At 42.5% G+C, this 20676-nt stretch overlaps 1 protein-coding gene and 1 long non-coding RNA gene across 3 annotated transcripts; one reads left to right on the plus strand and one right to left on the minus strand.

The window, feature by feature from the left end:
* Positions 1–136: 136 nt before the first annotated feature.
* On the minus strand, positions 137–17627 carry LOC115150372 (RING finger protein 223-like). Of its 2 annotated transcripts, none has more exons than XM_029693591.1 (2): positions 16826–17627; positions 137–1777 (listed from the first exon to the last, which is right to left on the minus strand). In XM_029693591.1, exon 2 carries the CDS (start codon positions 1710–1712, stop codon positions 1218–1220), a length of 495 nt encoding a protein of 164 aa, XP_029549451.1. In that variant the 5' UTR covers positions 1713–1777; positions 16826–17627; the 3' UTR covers positions 137–1217. The 2 variants fall into 2 exon arrangements, with proteins under 2 accessions (XP_029549451.1, XP_029549452.1); XM_029693592.1 differs by lacking the exon at positions 16826–17627 and adding an exon at positions 9578–11780.
* Positions 10260–20215, plus strand: LOC115150373 (uncharacterized). Its single transcript, XR_003867102.1, has 3 exons — positions 10260–10334; positions 19172–19302; positions 19581–20215. It is a non-coding gene; the product is annotated as an uncharacterized LOC115150373 (long non-coding RNA).
* The last annotated feature ends 461 nt before the right edge of the window (positions 20216–20676 follow it).

A 20676-nucleotide genomic window follows, 5' to 3' on the forward strand; every position in this document is an offset into this window, starting at 1 on the left:
CCGGTACCCCCCCGTATATAGTCTCGCTATTGTTATTTTACTGCTGCTCTTTAATTACTTGTTACTTTTATTTCTTTTTCTTATCCATCTTTTTTTTAAACTGCATTGTTGGTTAGGGGCTCGTAAGTAAACATTTCACACCTGTTGTATTTGGCGCATATGACTAATAAAATTTGATTTGATAAAAAGAGGATGAGTTGGTGTGTAGACAAGGTAATATGGTACATAGTTTGAGTTGGTGTCCTCATGAACAAAGCGTTATTAAATAGACATGTTTGGCAATATGAAGTGATACCTTGAGGCACTGAATGTACATATCTTGACATATGAGTTACAGTACTATAATAGAGCTGTGTCTGCTAATTGAAGGTAATAAAAGGTGTCAGTGGGAATTTGAGACAAGTTTGAATTTGGTACATGATTTAAGCAAAAAACATTTTACATCATATAAAACAATATCATATAAAACAAGAACCATGTGAGGGAAAAGTCACATGCTTTAGTAAATAATTGACCATTAGCCTAATTTTAAACAATACATAAGGTGATGATCAGGTAATAATCAACAACACGTTCAAGATCCTTCCACTTTTTTGTTCGATGCAGCCTACAGACTACAGTAGCGTGTCTGAACCCTCCAGAAAAGCAAACAAGTGTATGTGACGCTAGCCTCCAACAGTCCAATCTTGTAGGGAGAGACCAAATTAGTATATGAAGGTAGTTGCTTTTTTGAAGTGTTGGAAGTGGGATAATGCCCTAAAATGTTTATTCTGCCCTACTGAGCCCTTTACTTTATGTTCGTATTCTTATCTTTTGTTATTTCTTGTTGGATTGTCAAAAAGGAACCTGCAAGTAAGCCTTTCGTTTGACGGTGTATACCATTTGTATCCTTTACATACGACTAATAAAAAAACTTGAAACTATGAAGGAATTATTTTAATAGCAAAAAATAAAAGTCATTGGTAGCAAACAAAACCAGCTTGTCTATTAGTCTCATCCTTTGGCAATCCTGAGAGAACATTCTGACAGTTTCCTGGTGTGTCAGTCCCAATATGACCTGCAATAAATGTGTCCACCCTGTGCTGTACATAGGGAGTGTCAGTGTCCCTGTCACTGTGGCAGCTGGGTGACTGAATGGTGTGGAGGCCTGCCCCACGACAGCAGGAGCCATGCTTTTGAAACAGCGAACTGATCCCGTGCTGAAGACAATACAGCAGCTAAATGATGACACACATCAGCATGATTAGTAGCACTGCGATCAGCACCAGCCGCTTCCAGTCTGAGAAGATGCTGCAGAGGCATCGTCTGGCCCAGACGAGTCTCCTTCTGCCAGCCTCAGTCTGTCTAGATGCAGCCTCCTGGATTATCCCGATGTTGATCCAAATGCAGGTGGAGGAGCCATCCGGATGGAGAAGGTCAGGGCTGCCGGGGTTGGAGTAACACAGCTTCTTCCCATCCAGCCACACCCTCTCCTCCTGCTGCAGATGGGTGGGCAGCCGGTCCAGCACCTCCAGACTTGTGAGGAGGGCTGGGGGGCCACTGGCGGGGATGGAGGTGGGGTGCCTGCAGAGGGGGCAAGGGATCTGGCCCCCTTCCTGTTCCACAGACACTGCCATGACCCGGGTGACACACTCCAGGCAGAAGGTGTGGGTGTAGTCCAGCAGCTTGGGCGTCTGGCACTCTGGCTTGTCCTCGCCGGAGGAAGGGTCCATCTCCTTTTCGAGCACTGGGTCCGGGGCCTGTGTGTGCCAGACCTCCCTCTGGTTCTGTTATGCATCTACAGGAAAAGATGCCAACAATAAATGTTTCAGTTTCAAACATAGGGTGACCGTTTGAAAATGTTTAGGTTGGTATTCTGTTTTGTTTGCACACCCTGAAGATAAAGAAAGGATAGGCTTACGTGTCCGATTAGCCTGTATCAATTTGACAAAAGGTTTTGGCACATTGATTCCTTGAGGTCAGTACAATACCAAGGCAAACATCGCTCTTCAAATATTACATAGAGATACACATTACTGATAAGACTATTTGTTCACTTTCTTCATGACTTGCTTCTCTTATCTTGTACTGAACATGTGTTCAATTTCATTGATTCAACTATGCCAACCAACCCTTAAACATTACCATCTTGGTTTTTGTAATGTTTGGTTGTGTTAACATTTACGTTATTGTACATTAGACATTTAAATTGTCTTGCGTATTCTGTCTGTTCTTGTCATTGTTTCCTTTACATTGTCAACTGTGACAAAGGAAAGTGTTTCAGAAATCCCCATTTCCTTAATGATCTAGGTCCTTAAGTGTAGCTAACAGGTGAGTGAGGTCTTTGTTAACAGCCCAGATGGAAGTTAACAGGCGTCATTTCATTTCCAGCAGATTAATCATTAAAGGATAAGTTCTCTTTTTTCAACCAAATCTCTATTTTCAATGTAAATAGTATATTATAGAAGGGTCCAGACACCTTTTTTGTGATTTCACATGTTTTTGAGAAACTTAACCCAAACAGCAAAACGCTTCCTTATCCTTGTTGTGTGGTATGGGGGCAAACAAAGGTTACAAAAGCACCCAAATATGTCCTTTTAGAAACGGCAAAGCTCTCAGTATAGTGATGTAGGTCTTTAAGATGTTGTACACATGAAATTGTGTCATACCAAACTTTATTCGCAATGTTATATTCTCTTTTGCGCAACTCAAGCCGTTTTCCCTATCCAGCTGTTCCATTCGCCATGCAGCCAGCTCCTACAGGTAACTGCCTAAATAAGGGAAACACCAACATAAAGTGTCTTAATAGGTCGTTGGGCCACTACGAGCCAGAACAGATTCAATGTGCCCTGGTATAGAGTAGGGCTGAACCCAATTAGTCGAAAGACTGTTGGTCAACCAAGCATCTTTTTTTTTTGCAAATATATATATTTTTTATGGCACAAGAGACACCTGTCTGATTCGCACCCTTCTCAGTGAACTAATCCATTGCGGCGACTGAGACTAATCCATTGCGGAAGCCGTGGGGATGGAACAGGCAAAGAAGAAGGGGTGGGGATAAAATGCACAACGCAAGTATCTTTCCAATGCGGTCTCCAACCAATTTGTGCTCATTCATTGTTTCATAACTTCATTGTGTGAATTATTTGCCTTGATAGTGTCTATCAATTCCCAATTACATATATCACCAGTAGTAGCCTACATTTACCGTTAATTCCTAATCTACAATGTTTGTTTGGTTATGGTAATTTCTGTTAATGCATTCACCATACTATTATTCCAGTCTTTTACAGTTCTCATTGTCAGAGTGGAAACTGTTTGCAGAGCGCACAACCTATGATGCACTTGTGAGAAACACGTTTTGGTTTATTTCATTCCATTTACAAGTTTTGTCAATTTAATCATTGTCTTTTGTTTGGAGCACTTCTGTCAATGTTGAGTAAGGACGCGCACCTGCTTACACAGAAGTTTGCCTATAGGCTACCTGGCCTGCACGCAAATGTAGGTATTTAAATGTTCCCATTTGGGGATCGGATAGTATTTCTGTTTGGCTTAACACACCACCACTAATGAGCTGTGCAGCTTCTCAAAGTAATGTTTTCTTCACCTCAAACAGCAAGTAAACAAAGTCTGTTTTTACTTCCATTGAGAATGACAATTTTTCCTCAATGTATTACAAAAAAAATTCCCAGCTCTCTCTCCCTTTCGATAACCACTCAGTGTGAAAGGGGAAAATGTCATGCTCTGATCCAGTTGAAACGTTATAAAATAGGTATACCTGATGAGCTCTTATCTCTGCACAAAATAGCCTACAGCTGTGTCTGTCCCGATCTCACTGGCGTGGGAAACTCTGACTGCCCAGAATATTTTACATTGTTTCAAGCTTGTTGCAGAGAGACCATGCGTAGCCAATGTGATTTATAGGATATTTATTTTCATCAGGATATTTTCTACCTGTAGGCTGCAATGTTTTCATTTGTTGGCTTTATGTAGGCTATTTTTACATAGTTGGCAATGGCAATAGAAGTTACTTTTTAGGTTTGTATCATTTTAATTTGGATAGAACTGGCACGTAGATCGGTAGAAATGTTAAGATAAATTGGCATTCCACATGAGAAAGGTTGCCGACTCCTCATGTAGTTTATTAATGTCAACTTAAGGCGAGTAATGCCAGAATCTGCGAAAGCCCGTAGCAGCAGTCAGGTTATCTTGATCTCTAGCTCACATGAGTCATTTGTGTCTTATTTCATAAAATGGCAGTGTGTCTATATATATATACAGTGCATTCGGAAAAGTATTCAGACCCCTTCCCTTTTTCCACATTTTTACATTACAGCTTTATTCTAAAAATGTATTAAATAAAAAAAAACATCTCATCAAGCTACACACAATACCCCATAATGACAAAGTGAAAACAGGTTTTTAGAAAACTTATTTACATAAGTATTCAGACCGTTTGCTATGAAACTCTAAATTTAACTCGGGTGCATCCTGTTCCATTGGTCATCCTTGAGATGTTTCAACAACTTTATTGGAGTCCACCTGTGGTAAATTCAATTGATAGGACATGTTTTGGAAAGGCACACAGCTCTCTATATAAAGTTGAAGTCGGAAGTTTAAATACTCTTAGGTTGAGTCATTAAACTCGCACACTGCCCTAACCCACCTGGACAAGAGGAATACCTATGTAAGAATGCTGTTCATCGAGTACAGCTCAGCATTTAACACCATAGTACCCTCCAAACTCATCATTAAGCTCGAGACCCTGGGTCTCGACCCCACCCTGTGCAACTGGGTCCTGGACTTCTTGACGGGCCGCCCACAGGTGGTCAGGGTAAGAAACAACATCTCCACTCCGCTGATCCTCAACACTGGGGCCCCACAAGGGTGCGTTCTCAGCCCTCTCCTGTACTCCCTGTTCACCCATGACTGCGTGGCCATGCACGCCTCCAACTCAATCATCAAGTTTGCAGACGACACTACAGTGGTAGGCTTGATTACCAACAACGACGAGATGGCCTACAGGGAGGAAGTGAGGGCCCTCGGAGTGTGGTGTCAGGAAAATAACCTCACACTTAACGTCAACAAAACAAAGGAGATCGTGGACTTCAGGAAACAGCAGAGGGTGCACCCCCCAATCCACATCGACGAGACAGTAGTGGAGAAGGTGGAAAGTTTTAAGTTCCTCGGCATACACATCACGGACAAACTGCCACCCACACAGACAGCGTGGTGAAGAAGGCGCAACAGCGCCTCTTCAACCTCAGGAGGCTGAAGAAATTCGGCTTGTCACCAAAAACACTCAAACTTATACAGATGCACAATCGAGAGCATCCTATCGGGCTGTATCACCGCCTGGTACGGCAACTGCTCCGCCTACAACCGCAGGGCTCTCCAGAGGGTAGTGAGGTCTGCACAACGCATCACCGGGGGCAAACTACCTGCTCTCCAGGACACCTACACCACCAGATGTCACAGGAAGGCCAAAATGATCATCAAGGACAACAACCACCCAAGCCACTGCCTGTTCACCCCGCTATCATCCAGAAGGCGAGGTCAGTACAGGTGCATCAAAGCTGGGACAGAGAGACTGAAAAACAGCTTTTATCTCAAGGCCATCAGACTGTTAAACAGCCATCACTAACATTGAGTAGCTGCTGCCTTCCCTGTGGCCTTCCCTGTGGCTCAGTTGGTAGAGCATGGTGTGTGCAACGCCAGGGTTGTGGGTTTGATTCCCACGGGGGGCAGTACAAAAAAACAAACCAAAAAAAAATGCATGAAATGAAAATGAAATGTATGATATGTATGTATTCACTACTGTAAGTTGCTCTGGATAAGAGCGTCTGCTAAATGACTAAAATGTAAAATGTAAATGCTGCCAACATACTGACTCAATCTCTAGCCACTTTAATAATAAAAAAAATTGGATTTAATAAATGTATCACTAGTGACTTTAAACTATGCCACTTTATATAATGTTTACATACACTACTCATCTCAAATGTATATACTGTACTCTATACCATCTACTGCATCTTGCCTATGCCGTTCGGCCATCGCTCATCCATATATATTTTTATGTACATATTCTTATTCATTCCTTGTTCATCCTTGTTCATTATTCATTCATGTTGTGGGGGTGCTTTGCTGCAGGAGGGACTGGTGCACTTCACAAAATAGATGACATGAGGGAGGAAAATTATGTGGATATATTGAAGCAACATCTCAAGACATCAGTCAGGAAGTTAAAGCTTGGTCGCAAATGGGTCTTCCAAATGGACAATGACCCCAAGCATACTTCCAAAGTTGTGGCAAAATGGCTTAAGGACAACAAAGTCAAGGTATTGGAGTGGCCATCACAAAGCCCTGACCTCAATCCTATAGAAAATGTGTGGGCAGAACTGAAAAAGTGCGTGTGTGCAAGGAGGCCTACAAACCTGGCTCAGTTACACCAGCTCTGTCAGGAGGAATGAGCCAAAATTCACCCAACTTATTGTGGGAAGCTTTTGGAAGGCTACCCGAAACGTTTGACCCAAGTTAAACAATTTAAAGGTAATGCTAGCAAATACTAATTGAGTTTATGTAAACTTCTGACCCACTGGGAATGTGATGAAATAAATAAAAGCTGAAATAAATCATTCTCTCTACTATTTTTCTGACATTTCACATTCTTAAAATAAAGTGGTGATCCTAACTAACGTAAGACAGGGATTTTTTTACTAGGATTAAATGTCAGGAATTGTTAAAAACAGAGTTTAAATGTATTTGGCTAAGGTGTATGTAAACTTCTGACTTCAACTGTAAAGGTCCCACAGTTGATAGTGAATGTCAGAGCAAAAACCAAGCTATGAGGTCAAAGGATTTGTCTGACAGGATTGCATTGAACATTGAAGGTCCAAGAACACAGTGGCATCCATCATTCTTAAATGTAAGAAGTTTGGAACCACCAAGACTATTCCTAGAACTGGCCGCCCGGCCAAACTGAGCAATCGGGGGAGAAGGGCCTTCCTTTGTGGAGATGGGAGAACCTTCCAGAAGGACAACCATCTCTGCAGCACTCCACCAATCAGGCCTTTATAGTAGAGAGGCCAGACGGAGGCCAGTCCTCAGTAAAAGGCACATGACAGCCCGCTTGGAGTTTGCCAAATGGCACCTAAAGGACTATCAAACCATGAGAAACAAGATTCTCTGGTCAGATGAAACCACAATTGAACTCTTTGGCCTGAATGCCAAGCGTCACATCTGGAGGAAACCTGGCACCATCCCTACCGTGAAGCATCGTGGTGGCAGCATCATGTTGTGGGGATGTTTTTCAGGGGCAGGGACTGGGAGACTAGTCACGATTGAGGGAAAGATGAACGATGAAAGTACAGAGAGATCCTTGATGAAAACCTGCTCCAGAGCACTCAGGACCTCAGACTGGGGCGAAGGTTTACCTTCCAACAGGACAACGACTCTAAGCACACAGCCAAGACAATGCAAAAGTCTCTTCGGGAGAAGTCTCTGAATGTCCTCGAGTGGCCCGGACTTGAACCCGACCGAACATCTTTGGAGAGACCTGAAAATAGCTGTGCAGTGACGCTCCCCATCCAACCTGAGAGCTTGAGAGGATCTGCAAAGAAACTCCCTGAATACAGGTGTGACAAGTTTGTAGCGTCATACCCAAGAAGACTCGAAGCTGTAATCACTGGCAATGGTGCTTCAACAAAGAACTGAGTAAAGGGTCTGAATATTTATGTAAATGTGTTTTAAGTTTTTTATTTTGTAATAAATTTGCTAAACTTTCCAAATTCACTGTATATGGAAAAAAATACATTTTGAAAAGATTTGTGTAAAGAACAGACGACTTTCGGTCGACCAAGCTAAAAAGAATTGTCGGGCACAGCCCTAGTATAGATTCTACAAATGTCTGGAACTTCCTGTGTGGAAGCACTCCATGCTTTCAATATACTTTGTATCCCTCATTTACTGAAGTGTTTCCTTTATTTTGGCAATTGCCTGTAGAATAGTATCGCTCGAGTCGCAACAAAAAATGGAATAGAACATTGCGGATAAGGTTCGGAATGAAACAATTTAATGTGTACAACATTTAAAGACTTGCATCACTATACTGAGAGCTTTTCCATTTCTAAAATGACGCATTTGGGTGTTTTTGGAGCCTTTGTTCATGTTTTTTGGGGGGGCCCTACTACACAACAAGAATGAGAAAGTGATTTAATGTTTCTCAAAAACATGTGAAATCACAACAAAGGACTCTGGACCCTTCTATAACATCTCATTTACATAAAAAAATGAAATTTGGGTCTAAAAAAAGAACTTATCATTTAACTTTACAGTCTACTTTCTAACTCTCCCTCCCTTCTATCGATAGAGCAACATGAAAAACTAGAACACATCCTTATAAAATGAGGAAGATTATTGCCATCAGTTTTACCAGTGACTGTCAGCCATCAATTTACAGTGTGTTTCAGCTTGATAGCATTTTTAGTCGAATATAAGTTAACGTGCATTACCATATTAGGAGAAAGCTTATTTTATAACTTCTTGCCAGTGCCATTTCACAACAACAAACAGATGGAGGATAGAAACAACTTATCATTCAGTCCGGAAACCAAACCAAATGAGTAGTATAGTCCTTACCTGCAGGGAGTGGTATTATTAGTAGTATTGATTCAATGTCTTATATTTCTAGAGGGGTTTTCCAGGGGTCAGTATATGGGACACTGATGGAGCATCGACAGTAATGACATTGCTCTTGTCTTTATTACTCTTCAGGTAATATCTCAGTCACTCTCCTCTCTCTGACTCCTTCAGGTAATATCTTAGTCACACTCTCTCTCCCTTTCCTCTCTCTGATTCCTTGCTCTCTATGAGCTAACAGTCCAGTCTCACCTGCCTTGCTCAGACACTCTGGAGGGGAGAAAGGAGGAGGGAGGGAAATACCAAGGAGGAAGAGACTGGTTTCATGATTTTTTTGTTTTTACTAAGACAAAAACAGGCCAAGTTAAAATCTGCTTGCGGGCCGCATGTGGCTCATGTGCTGTATGTTTGAGACCCTTACTTTAATACGTCACCAAGGGATGTCTACTGAAAACAGAAAATTCCTTAACAAACAACTCCACCAGTCATCAAAGCCAGAAGGTCATAATTAAGTGAAGTGTTTGGAGGATATTTTGGTATGGGTGTTGTTAGGCCCGAGACGAAGTCGAGGGCTGGCAAACCGTGCTAATACATAGGTTGTGTTCATTTAAACCTGCACTAGGGAAACTTTTTACCTCATGGCCACATGGGGCCATCTTTAATGTTAATGTTATTATTTTAATGTTTATGCACACAAAAAATGCATATTGCTGCTAATTTTATTTGTTGGTTGTTGGTTTTCAATATAAAACTTGGTGAAATGATTTCAGTGTGTGTATCAGTAATTTTTGAACATTTCCAGCACATTTTAACAATACCGCGATAATACTGATAACCGTAATAATTTTGGTCACTATTATCGTGATATGAAATTTTCATACCGTGTCATCTCTAACTGGAACATACTACACAGGCCATTGCCAACGTAAAAGCGCAATACAAATAAAACAATACTCACTTTTGTTCCCAGGAAAGACCATCTCCAATCACGGCATCAGTCTAGAGCACACAGCTGGTGCCATGGGCTATTGACTTAGTCGGCCACAGACCGTTCCCTCTCTATATTCTGTCTGTATATTCTGTCCCTATTGCTGTCAGCACCATTTCAACAGGTCAAATTCCTGGTACATCAGGGCTCCACGCTGACCTTTGAAAAATTTTGGAGCACACAAATACATTTAGGAGCACAATTAAAGTATTTGAGGAAAATTGTTTTTATACTAAGAAATTACAAAAAGTTTATGAAAAACAGTCCCATCTGATTCCCTTGCATGAGGTCAAGAATGACCCATATCAAACCAGGCTGCTTGGAGAGCCTTTGAGGAGCAAGAGCAAAACCAGCAGAGACCGCTTTTGGGGGCAGCTGTAGAAAAGGCTCTAATTTTTCCTCACACTTTTTAGTTAACTGTCCCTTTAATTGCACTTTTTTGTTAACTATTCCTTTAATTGCAGGCGCCTCTGCGCCATAGAGATGTATAGAGATCCCAACGAATCAGTCTTCAATGGCACTGCCCATGTTATACAGGCTTTTAGGCACTAGAGATCTCTCTATACATCGCTATGCTCTGAGCACACCTGCAACCAATTTCCCTTGTTAATTTAAATACCCGAGTTCCTTTGTATTTTAGTTCAATGCCAAACAACCCATGCAGTTGTGATGAACTCACCTGTATTTATCCTTTTATTTCTGTTTTCTGAGCATCATAGATTCCAATGTGAGTAACCCAAAATTGCATTTACATTTGACAATTTTGTGTGTGTATAGATGTGCATTTTAAGATGTGCAGTTGTATAATTAGTGGTAGAATGTTGTTGTTGCCACGTGTGGATATGTATAGGAATGTTTGCATATGTATTGAAATTCTGATTTATACATTTATGCTTAATATATTTTGTAAATGTTTAGGAGAGAATAGGGCTCTGAGGTTAAATGATAATGTGTATGACGAGGAATAAATGTTTATGATAATGTTAATTCTTTGACATATGCTAGTGAAAATGTTTTGCTTTCTGTTCATTATATTTAGCACACATGCACACACAAGTCAATGGACATTTTAAGATGGATTATGTTTGATTGGATGTAATAAACAGGAGCACAGATTCTCTCTAAAATGCATCCTTAAGTCGCTCTCCCTATCCTCTAACCGGGAAACCTGTATCAGCTCCTACCTCACCCAGTGCATTCAAAATAGGCAACCTGCCATAAGAAGTGGTCCTTCGGGCTGGATATGGAGTGGGATACAGGCGCTCCCATGGATGGGGACCTTATTTCCTCCACCCTCACTGGTGAACCTAAGCCTGACTCTGCCATAGCTGGGCCCGGCTCTTATGAGATTCAAGCTAATGGAACCTCCACTGTCTCTCAGCCAAGTGCACATCCAGCAGCAGCTAGGCCAAAAGAGGAGCCTGTTTTGGGTGGAAAAAGCCAGAGGGGGAGACGGCCCCCAGCCCATTCCAGACAATGAGTTTCCCCCACATAACCCAAATCTCAGAAGAGATTACCCACACAACAGCTATCTGTGGCAGTCTACCTAGCTCAACACTCTCCATCCAAGCCCTCTCCCTCAGAGCCTATGGAGGCCCCAACACAAGAAGGCCTGCCATTTCACCAGTCTCTGGAAGACACCTCACGGAGGAGTTACACTGAGGGATCGAAGTGACATTCTGTTAAATCTCTCAGCTCCACTAAATCATTCCATTCAGGGGGCCACTCTTCATACCGGTTATCTCAGAGCCGTGGGAGTGGAGTCCCATCAGAGGCCCTCAGTGACTCAAACTGCTGGCCTCAGGAAGCATATGAAGCTTCTTAAACTAGAGCTCAAACTGCAAATCATAGAGGAAACTCAAGCTGACGTAGTGTAGGCGCTTGGACACCCAAACACGACAAGCCTTTGAAGCATGTGAAACCTTAACCAAACGGCTAGAAAGAAGGCAACGTCTACGGCAAGCTGAAAGGGATCTGGAGGCGGCTCAGATAATCGCAGCCTTAGAAAGGGACCAATAGAAAAGCATTGAACCTGACCTAGAGCAACAACAACAAAAGGTTGAGCCTGACCCCCACCATAGAGTTCATTGCCCTCTTCAACCGAGGGAGGGGCTTACAGGAGCAGGCAGAGCACCACAACCTGTCATGTTGTCATTCTCCTCTCCCAATGAGGAGTCACAGGTTCAGGATCCATGTCCGGATCAGGAGGAGATGCCAGTACAAGATGAGTCAGAAGTGGGAGGTTTAAGATCTGGATTGATCACAGGATCAGTCACAATCTCCTTCACCGTCACCTTATCGGCCTCTTCCTACACCAGGGCCGAAACCAATACCCCGTGCACAGACCCGTGGGGTTCAAACTGACAACCCACCTTATCCTGCACCACGCCACGCCCGGCTCCAAAACCTCCTCACCCTCCAGATCATTGGGGTTCAAAGTCAAACCCCACTGCTGCCATCACTCCCAGTAAATTTCTGAACCAACCTCAGCGTTAGTCAACTAGCCATGGGGTCCAAACCCCACCTCAGCCAGTGCTTTCAAGCAGGGTTCTGGACTCACCTCAGACTCCAATGATAACCAGGTGGGGTCCAAATTGGTGACCTAGCCCAGCCTTCCCTGCTTAGCTAGGTTCCAAACCCACCACAAACTTCTGGACCACGCTCACCAGAATGTTGTCAGGTGGCCCAGTCTGGCCCTGGCTCTGATCCATCAGCACAGCTATCCTCCCAGCCTTCAGCTCAGCAACTGACAGGGGTGGAGCACCCTGACCCCTTTCTCTCACCATCGCTACCACAGCCAGAAAATGGGCCCAACATAAAGCTCCTTGTCGCCTCTGCTTATGGTATACCCGGAACTAAGCTGCCTTACTTCGACAGTGGGAAAGAGAGTGATCATCCTCTTGAAGATTGCCCTAGACAGCCTACTAGGTAACCATGGTCACCTCTCAGAGCAGTACAAGTTTCAAGTGCTCCTGGATTGTCTGAAACTGCTAAGTGCACAGAAACTGGCGAAGTCATACATGTACGACACCAGGCTGGTCCCCATCAAGCCAGTCTGTACTGGCCCTCTGGGGAAACCCCATCGCTGTCCACACCTTTCTTGTTGGGCTGTGCAGGACCTGGCAAGCCTGATGTCACACAGATGTCCAGCAATGCCTATTCCCGACCATTGCTTCTCCAGCCACTGAACTCCTGAAGAATGTAGAGAAGCTGTGGCAAGTGGAGACATTCCTTCATTGAGACAAAAAGGAAGTCACACGTTTCAAACAAGATCAGTGTGCCTTGAATATCCGGGAGGAAAATGCCCACAATAATCTTGGTGGATGGGGTCCAGAGATGCAACTCCTCTACTCCAAGCCCTCGAGCCCACAGTTTCATGCTACAAAATAAGCAGTGATTCCTTCCCTTCGTGGCCCTTAGTGTCGGTTGCTAAAGAACCCAAGGCTGGCCAAAGTCCAACATCAGGAGATCCAGGAGCTGGTAACCTCAGGCTATGTCACAACTCACTGAGGAAGGTGCTGAGGAAGGATCTCTGGAATCCTGGTATCTGTCACACCACCTCGCTGAGCAACACACTGGCAAATGCAGACTAGTGTTCAACTGCTCCTATCAGCACAACGGTCAGATCTTGAATGAATGCCTACTACCAGGACAAAACCTTGGCCCTTCCCTGTTTTGGCATGCTCCTCAGGTTTAGGCAACACAGTGACTAAGCAGCAATATCAAAGGCATGTTTCACCAGGTGCTCCTTCTCCCCTCTGATAAGTCACTCCTCAGGTTCATTTGGAGGGATTTGGACAGGGAAGCAGAGCCCAGCACCTAGCAATGACAGGTCCTACCCTTCGAGGCGACGTGTAGTCCCTGCTGAGCCATCTATGGCCTCCAGAGACATGCTTGGGACCACCATGATGGTCGAGCACGCCTTCTATATTGACAACTTCTCAAGTCTACCCATGGAGACTGAAGCAAAGTTGTTGGTGGATGGGCTGTGCTGCTTCCTATTAGCCGGGGCGTTTGACGTCAGGCAATGGGCCAATAACATACCCTCGGTTGTGGAAAACCCTTCTACAGAAGAGGTCAGAAAGCAGTGAGCTAAGGCTCTCCCAAACCACCATCGATCCACAAGAACCAACTCTGGCCAGCCAATATGATCCCTTAGGCTACATCCTTCCTTTCACAACCTGCGCAAAGGTTCTTGTACAGGACCTCTGGCGCAGCAACGGGCTGGGATGGCACAGTACAGCCTGATTGAAGACCTGGGAGAGTGAGCTCTCAGACCTCTCCACCATAACCATGCTTGGATGCTATGTGCCCCGAAGGGCAGACAACCAGATGGTAGAACGTGAACTGCACACTGTGACTCTTCAGAGCGAGCGTATGGGGCTGTAGCTTATCTCCGTATCCAGTACTCCCAAGGCTACATCCATCCCCAAATGGGCATCTCACACTCATCTGAGTTCAACCTTGCTCCTGGTGAAGAGGACCCTCCAAGGCACCGTCCTGTGGTGTGCAAGACTACTCCATCTTGTCATCCTAGTGTTCCAACAGATGGCAAACCATACGTCCAATTGCCATTCAGGCACGTCACCCGCCTCCAGAACCACCACCCATGGGGCGGCAGTACCACTCTCCATCACCATCCTCCTGCCTGATCAGACCCAGTAACTCCCAACTTGCTCCTCATGGGGTGGTGCAACAGCTCTCGGCCCCAGGTTTTCTATGCTGACAGTGGTCTCGTTGGTCGACAGTGCTGGTGCCATAGCAATCCTGGCTGGCTGACCACTTCTGGGCCAACATCAAACCCTACCTCAGACCGGTGCCCCGTCTGATTCCCTTGCATGAGGTCAAAGATGACCCAGATCAAACCAGGCTGCTTGGAGAGCCTTTGATGAGCAAAGCCAGCAGAGACTGGTAGAAAAGGCTGTAGAAAAGGCTCTCTTTTAATTGTTAACTGTTCCTTTAATTGAAAATTGCAGGCACCTCTGAGCCATAGAGTTCCCAACGTATCAGTCTTCAATAGCGCTGTCCATGTTATACAGGCGTTTGGGCACTAGAGATCTCTATACATCCAATTTCCTTTGCTCATCGTCACTACAACTTGATTGGAGTAAACCTGTGGACAATTCAAATGCTTGGACATGATTTAGAAACACACCTGTCTATACAAGGTCCCACAGTTGTCAGAGCAGAAACCATACCATGGAAGTCCAAGGAACTTTCCATAGAACTCCGAGATAGAATTGTGATGAGGCATATTCAGGGAAGGGTATAAAACATTTCTAGAGTGTTACATTCCCAAAAGCACAGTGGTCTCCATCAATGGTAAATGGGGGGGAAAAAAATAAGGAACTGCCTAGAGCTAGCCATCTGACCAAACTGAGCAACCAGGCAAGAAGGACCTTGGTCAGGGAGGTGACCAAGAACCCAATGACCACTGACAGAACTACAGACTTAGACTATCTTGGCTGAGATGGGAGACCCTGCCAGAAGAACAACAGTCTCTACAGCACTACATCAATCTGACCTTTATGGGAGAGTGGCCAGACGGAAGCCATTCCTGAGAAAAAAGGCACATGACCACAAACCTGGAGTTTGTAAAAAGGCAAAATTGTGGTCTGATGAACAAAAATGCAGTTGTGTAAAGTACTTAAGTAAAAATGTTAAAGTACTACTTAAGTCGTTTTTTTGGGGTGGGGTATCTGTACTTTACTACATTTTTGAATACTTTTACTTTAACTTTTTTTACTTTTACTCATTTTTCCATCCAACCTGACAGAGCTTGAGAGGATCTGCAGAGAATGGGAGAAACTCCCTAAATACAGGTGTGCCAAGCTTGTAGCGTCATACCCAAGAAGACTTCAAAATACTGAGTAAAGGGTCTGAATACTTATGTAAACGTGATTATTAGTGATGCACCGATATTACATTATTGGCCGATTCCTATATTTTCCTTGCCCTCCCCAAAAAACGATACCGACACTTATAATTTTGGCAGCCTTTTAAGCATTAAAGTACAGTTAAATAGTTAACACACACATGGACACAGCGGTCTAAGGCACTGCATCTCAGTGCAAGAGGCGTCACTACAGTCCCAGGTTCGAATCCAGGCCGTGATTGCCTATAGCTTTTGCGACTCCAGGAGAAGAGGAATAGCGGAGCGGCTTGCGTAATTTCTCACAGGCTTAGCTGAAAAAAGAAAAAGAGGCTATGTAGCTGTAGAAGCTCATTAATTAACCCAACTTATAAGCTAAATATAAAAAAGGGCCTTTAAATATTTACCCGTCAAGAAAGAAACTTATGAAATGGCAGATGCACTGAATTCAGACGATCGACAAGAGCAGCTCAAGGACAGAACTACACTAATTTAAATGGAAAGGGAAAAAATGCATTGACAGCGTTTCTGTGAAGCTTTGTGATTGGCTTACAAGTGAACATCGTCCAAAGCCTGGAAATGTTTTACGGCTCGGTTTACACAGAGGAGTATGGCGGAATTTAAAAGAAAATACCGAAATCATCACTACCTCTGTAGGCAGTATTAAATGCACCAGATAAAAAGAAAAGGCGGTATAGTAAAGTTGTCAGGCGTTTGTCTTGGTATGAAGGAGATATTAATTACAAGATCTCGTCATGTCTGAAAACACTCCTCAACTGTTGCGGTCCTGGAACAAACCACTGCTCCTGACATGGATGACTTCCTTCTCCACCACTAGATCTGGAATTGAACTGCCAGTGTATATCATTACATTTTAGTTATTTAGCAGATGCTCTTATTCAGAATGACTTACAGGAGCCATTAGGGTTAAGTGCCTTGCTCAAGGGCACAGACAGATTCTTTACCTAGTTGGCTCAGGGATATGAACCAGCAACTTTTCTGTTACTGTTTAACGCTCTTGACCGCTAGGCCACCTGGCCACTTGCAGGATGAGAAATAAGGAGCAAAACTAAGGATTTCCTCATCTGTGTTCAGAGGCAAGCAAGAAAATAAAATATACTATGGATTTTCTATGGAAACAAACACTAGCAACACCTGTGAATACACATGTATAAAGTTCAGACCAAACAATAACAGCTAGTTTCATTTTATAGGCCTAAGTGTTAAAATTAATGCTATTGGCACCAGACATATTATATGAATTATTAAAATGTTTACATAATTCACCAAACTAGAATAGGAGAAAATATTTGTTGTGCATCCCAATTAAACATTGACTTGCATACCTTTTCATTCAGAAGCACACACAGGTTTCAGAGGAACAGATAAGAATGTCAGTGGAAGTGTCCTTGGATTATTTATTTTTTAAACTTCCACTTCATAGTTGACGGTAGAACTCCATGTTCAAAATAGAAAAGTATGGGTAACTGCAACGCAAGTCTTGATGCAGTGTCGTCTTTCTTAATCTTGCAACAAAAAGCAAGACAAAAACAAAAAATAACCTACAGATAAAACGTCTACTACAAAAATGGCTTAAAGATCTATTTACAAAAAGAAAAACATGATCCATCATAGTAGGTTGCACACTATTAATAACAAAAAAGATCAGCGGTTCTTTTACAGAAGCTTCCTTTCAAAGGTAGAGGAGTTAGGCTAGTTAAAGAATACATCGTTCAATGGTGAAAAAAAAAAAAAAATTCAGTCTCTTTACAGCAAGACCAGGCATCCAAGGTTAACCACAGGCCAAGGTAATCTGCAAAATCCACCATTCAAAGACAAACCCTTAATACAAATGAAGAGTCCAAAAATATATTTATCCCCCTATTTCACTTACACTAATCCTAAAAGAACTAGACTACTCTTTCTTGTGTAACAATTTCTGAACTTGTCCAAGAAACACTAGTGTAGGCTACCATTGCATGTTTTGCTAGAGTATGTATTGCCTAATAAATACGACCGAGGAGTTGAATCTCTGGTAGGCTTGTTGACTTTTCTACGGTGAGTAATAGAATTTGAGTCTATTGACTTCAGGGAGAGCTAAAAATTGTCTTTCCAAGCATAGTCTTTGGATCAATGTAGCGTTAGGTAACTAGAGGGCTTTGAAGCACATTTTTGTGAAACTGAAACTATTGTGATATAGCCTATCCCAATTAGGGCTGGCACAATTACTGCATAACCATGTAACCGATGGTTATGGACGAAGACCGTTACGAAAATAAAATAACCGTCAACCATTTTTTTTTGTGTGCGTGTGGAATAAACAGATGACTGAAGACGGAACGGCCTTCGTGCAGTCAAGTCCATTTTTGCAGTAACATGTTGCTCTTTGCTCAAATAGTGGACCATTTCAAAATCTACAAATTATGCCATATCTTTGATTTTAAGATTTCAAAATTATACACTCAATCACTAAGCTAGTTAAAAATGTGATTGTAAGATTGAGATAAGTAGTGTCAACTTGCATTGGGGTCACTGCTGATATTTTCACCACCTTTGAAAAAATTACAGAAACTGACAGATGTCCACATTAAAATTACTAAGTTAGACTACATCCTGTCCACACTTAAGCTTCACTGCTTCTGTGTGTTTTTCTCTACGCAAACCCTTTTGCTTAATATTCCTCATTCCTTTTGGCAAAACTAGTCTCACTGCTTTCTGCAGTGATTTTTAACACCAACAGTTTTTTTTCTTTGTCCATAGTCCGGAGCCACTCCCAAGTGCGAGTCTTCATGAACATGTCCATGGTTTCAAATACAACACTGACTGCACTTGACTTAGCCCTTTTGAAGATTTTTGAATAACCCCAAATCCTTTCTGCCTCGATCATCAATATTTGACACTGGCTGTAGATCGACAAGCATTTTACCACATACCTCCAAAAACTTGCTAAGATCAACTCAACAACCTGAATGGTCAATTCAAAAACGTCTGGGTCTGGCCACATGGTAAGCCAGTCCAACACAAGGTCTTTGGGCACCTCAATGTCATCAAACAACTGTACATTTCTTTCAAGGTCTCTCCCATCATCCTGCCATTCTTTGAGCTTGGTAAAAAGGGTGTGGTATCTTCGTTACATCCCAAACTCTTTTCCCTTTGAAGTCGGGGCTCTCCAGAGAGGATCAATGATTAGCTTAGAAATCAGACCCAGAACAAGCTGACTGTCCTCTGCCCATCCCAGCTCTTGGACAGCATCACTCATAGTTCTTACCAAACGCACTGTTCCAGGCTCCAACTCTGTTGTTCCAATGTTAGGGCTGCTATGGGCTATTGTTTCCTCATCTCCAAAAATGATCTTTTCCCACAGTAGAAGAGTTGTTTTTGCCTGATGGGCTAAGGAACCAATCAAATGTAAGCCACAGAGGAGCTCATTCACGACGGCCATCATTGTCTTTTCAGAGTGAGACAGTATCATGTTCCTCAACAACGAGCGGTAGGATGTCTGATCTGTATTCAGCAAGGATTTGTTTGAATTTCTTCTCGGAACCAGTCTCAACAAAGCATTTCGAAAGTTGGGGAAAAATCCTGCACTTTATCACTCGTAACAATGTCATTGATAATGTCCAGGCAAATGTGCAACTGGCTATTCACAGAGAGATCAGGCTCTTCCTCTGACTTTTTTTCTTTGTCAGCAGGTCCATATCTTTTTTTCTGGCCAAGATGAAGAGATTCCTGTCGTGCATGTTTTTGTTTTTTCTGAAATCTCTATCAGAATTTTCTTAGAGTAAAGGAACAGCTTTTCTTTTCCGGGGATGAAGCACATCAGGTATTACAAAGACCTCTTTTGAGAATTCACCATTATATTTACGAGGTCATATGTGTTGATTCCTAAGAATTTCTTACTTTACTTAAAAGGCATGACTCAAAGTAAAAAAAAAAAGTCTCAAACGTTTTTGCTAATTAAAATCAAAATTGTATTCTAGAATATCATAAAGAAAATATGCAAATCCTCTTATTTTTGTCTTTTGTGTTAAATTTTTTTTATTATTGAACCTCAAATTACACCATTAGTCAGTAACTGAAATTCAAGTTTCGTTTTTGCAGGTTAGGATGCAACATCAAGGTCCAGACCCATTCCTCGCAGCATGGGTAGTGCTCTTTTACTTTTTCTGTGTTTAGACGTCACATTTGATTGGTCTAAGTTGGTAACAGTTTGCTTTGTTTCTTCAGCACTAAGTGCAAGGCCAGTCTCACCAGAGATGCTCCCTTTCGTCACACAATGAGGTTCTGCTTGTCTGACTTTCTGAAATTTGACTGCCTTTGTCGCTCTGGCAATTACCATGTCCATATCTTTCTTTTTCCTCATTAAATCTAATTTACTTCTTTGTGCTTCTTTAAATGTTTTATAATTTGGCACAAGTGATGCTGGAGTAACATTTTGCTTAGTGGAAATCTCTGCAGGTTTCTTTCTTTTGAGTAACTTCTTTATCACAATCAGGAATGGGGCTACCAGTGACTACTCCAGCTTGGCAGACTCACAGTTTCTGTTTGAATCCCAGTTTTTGCCTGAACACTCTCAGGACATGTCGCAGGACATGGGCTTTTCAAACAGAACATCCGGTAATGTTAGCTCACAGTCACAGGAGGTAGATATTAGCCCATATTTTCTTCAATTTGCTGATCCATCTTCTTTTCACATCATCATGTCCATGTTTGTGCCACAGTGTTGAGTTCAGTAAATGCATTATATTTGCTCATAATATGTAATATCCCATCAATTTACAACACAACGTTAAGAAATTCACCTGATGAGCTCAAGAACTACAAATTGTCAGAGCTTCTCTTTGTTTAGTTTAGCTTATTAATTTGACCATTTTAGAAAACAAGCACACATAAAACTCAAAAGCCATACATGCACATTAATAAAATCATCGAGGATAACACACAATAAAGTCTGGGACTTATTTCCATTGTGGTCCTCTTGAGACAAGATGGCTAGACAAGATCGAACACAGTATGGCAGTGAAATAATAAAACAAAAACAGAGAAGAAGAACATCTCTCATCATTCCAGTTTCATCATAGGGGTTGTTTTATGATGAACCGGTCATTGTGTTTCAGGCAAGAGAGCCAAAGATTTTTAAGCAGTTACAATGCCAAACTATTCCTGTTCAGAGACGTAAAGGACAAAGTGAGGGCGC

Source organism: Salmo trutta, chromosome 16, assembly GCF_901001165.1.
Source record: "Salmo trutta chromosome 16, fSalTru1.1, whole genome shotgun sequence".
In the NCBI taxonomy this organism is placed as follows: domain Eukaryota; kingdom Metazoa; phylum Chordata; class Actinopteri; order Salmoniformes; family Salmonidae; genus Salmo; species Salmo trutta.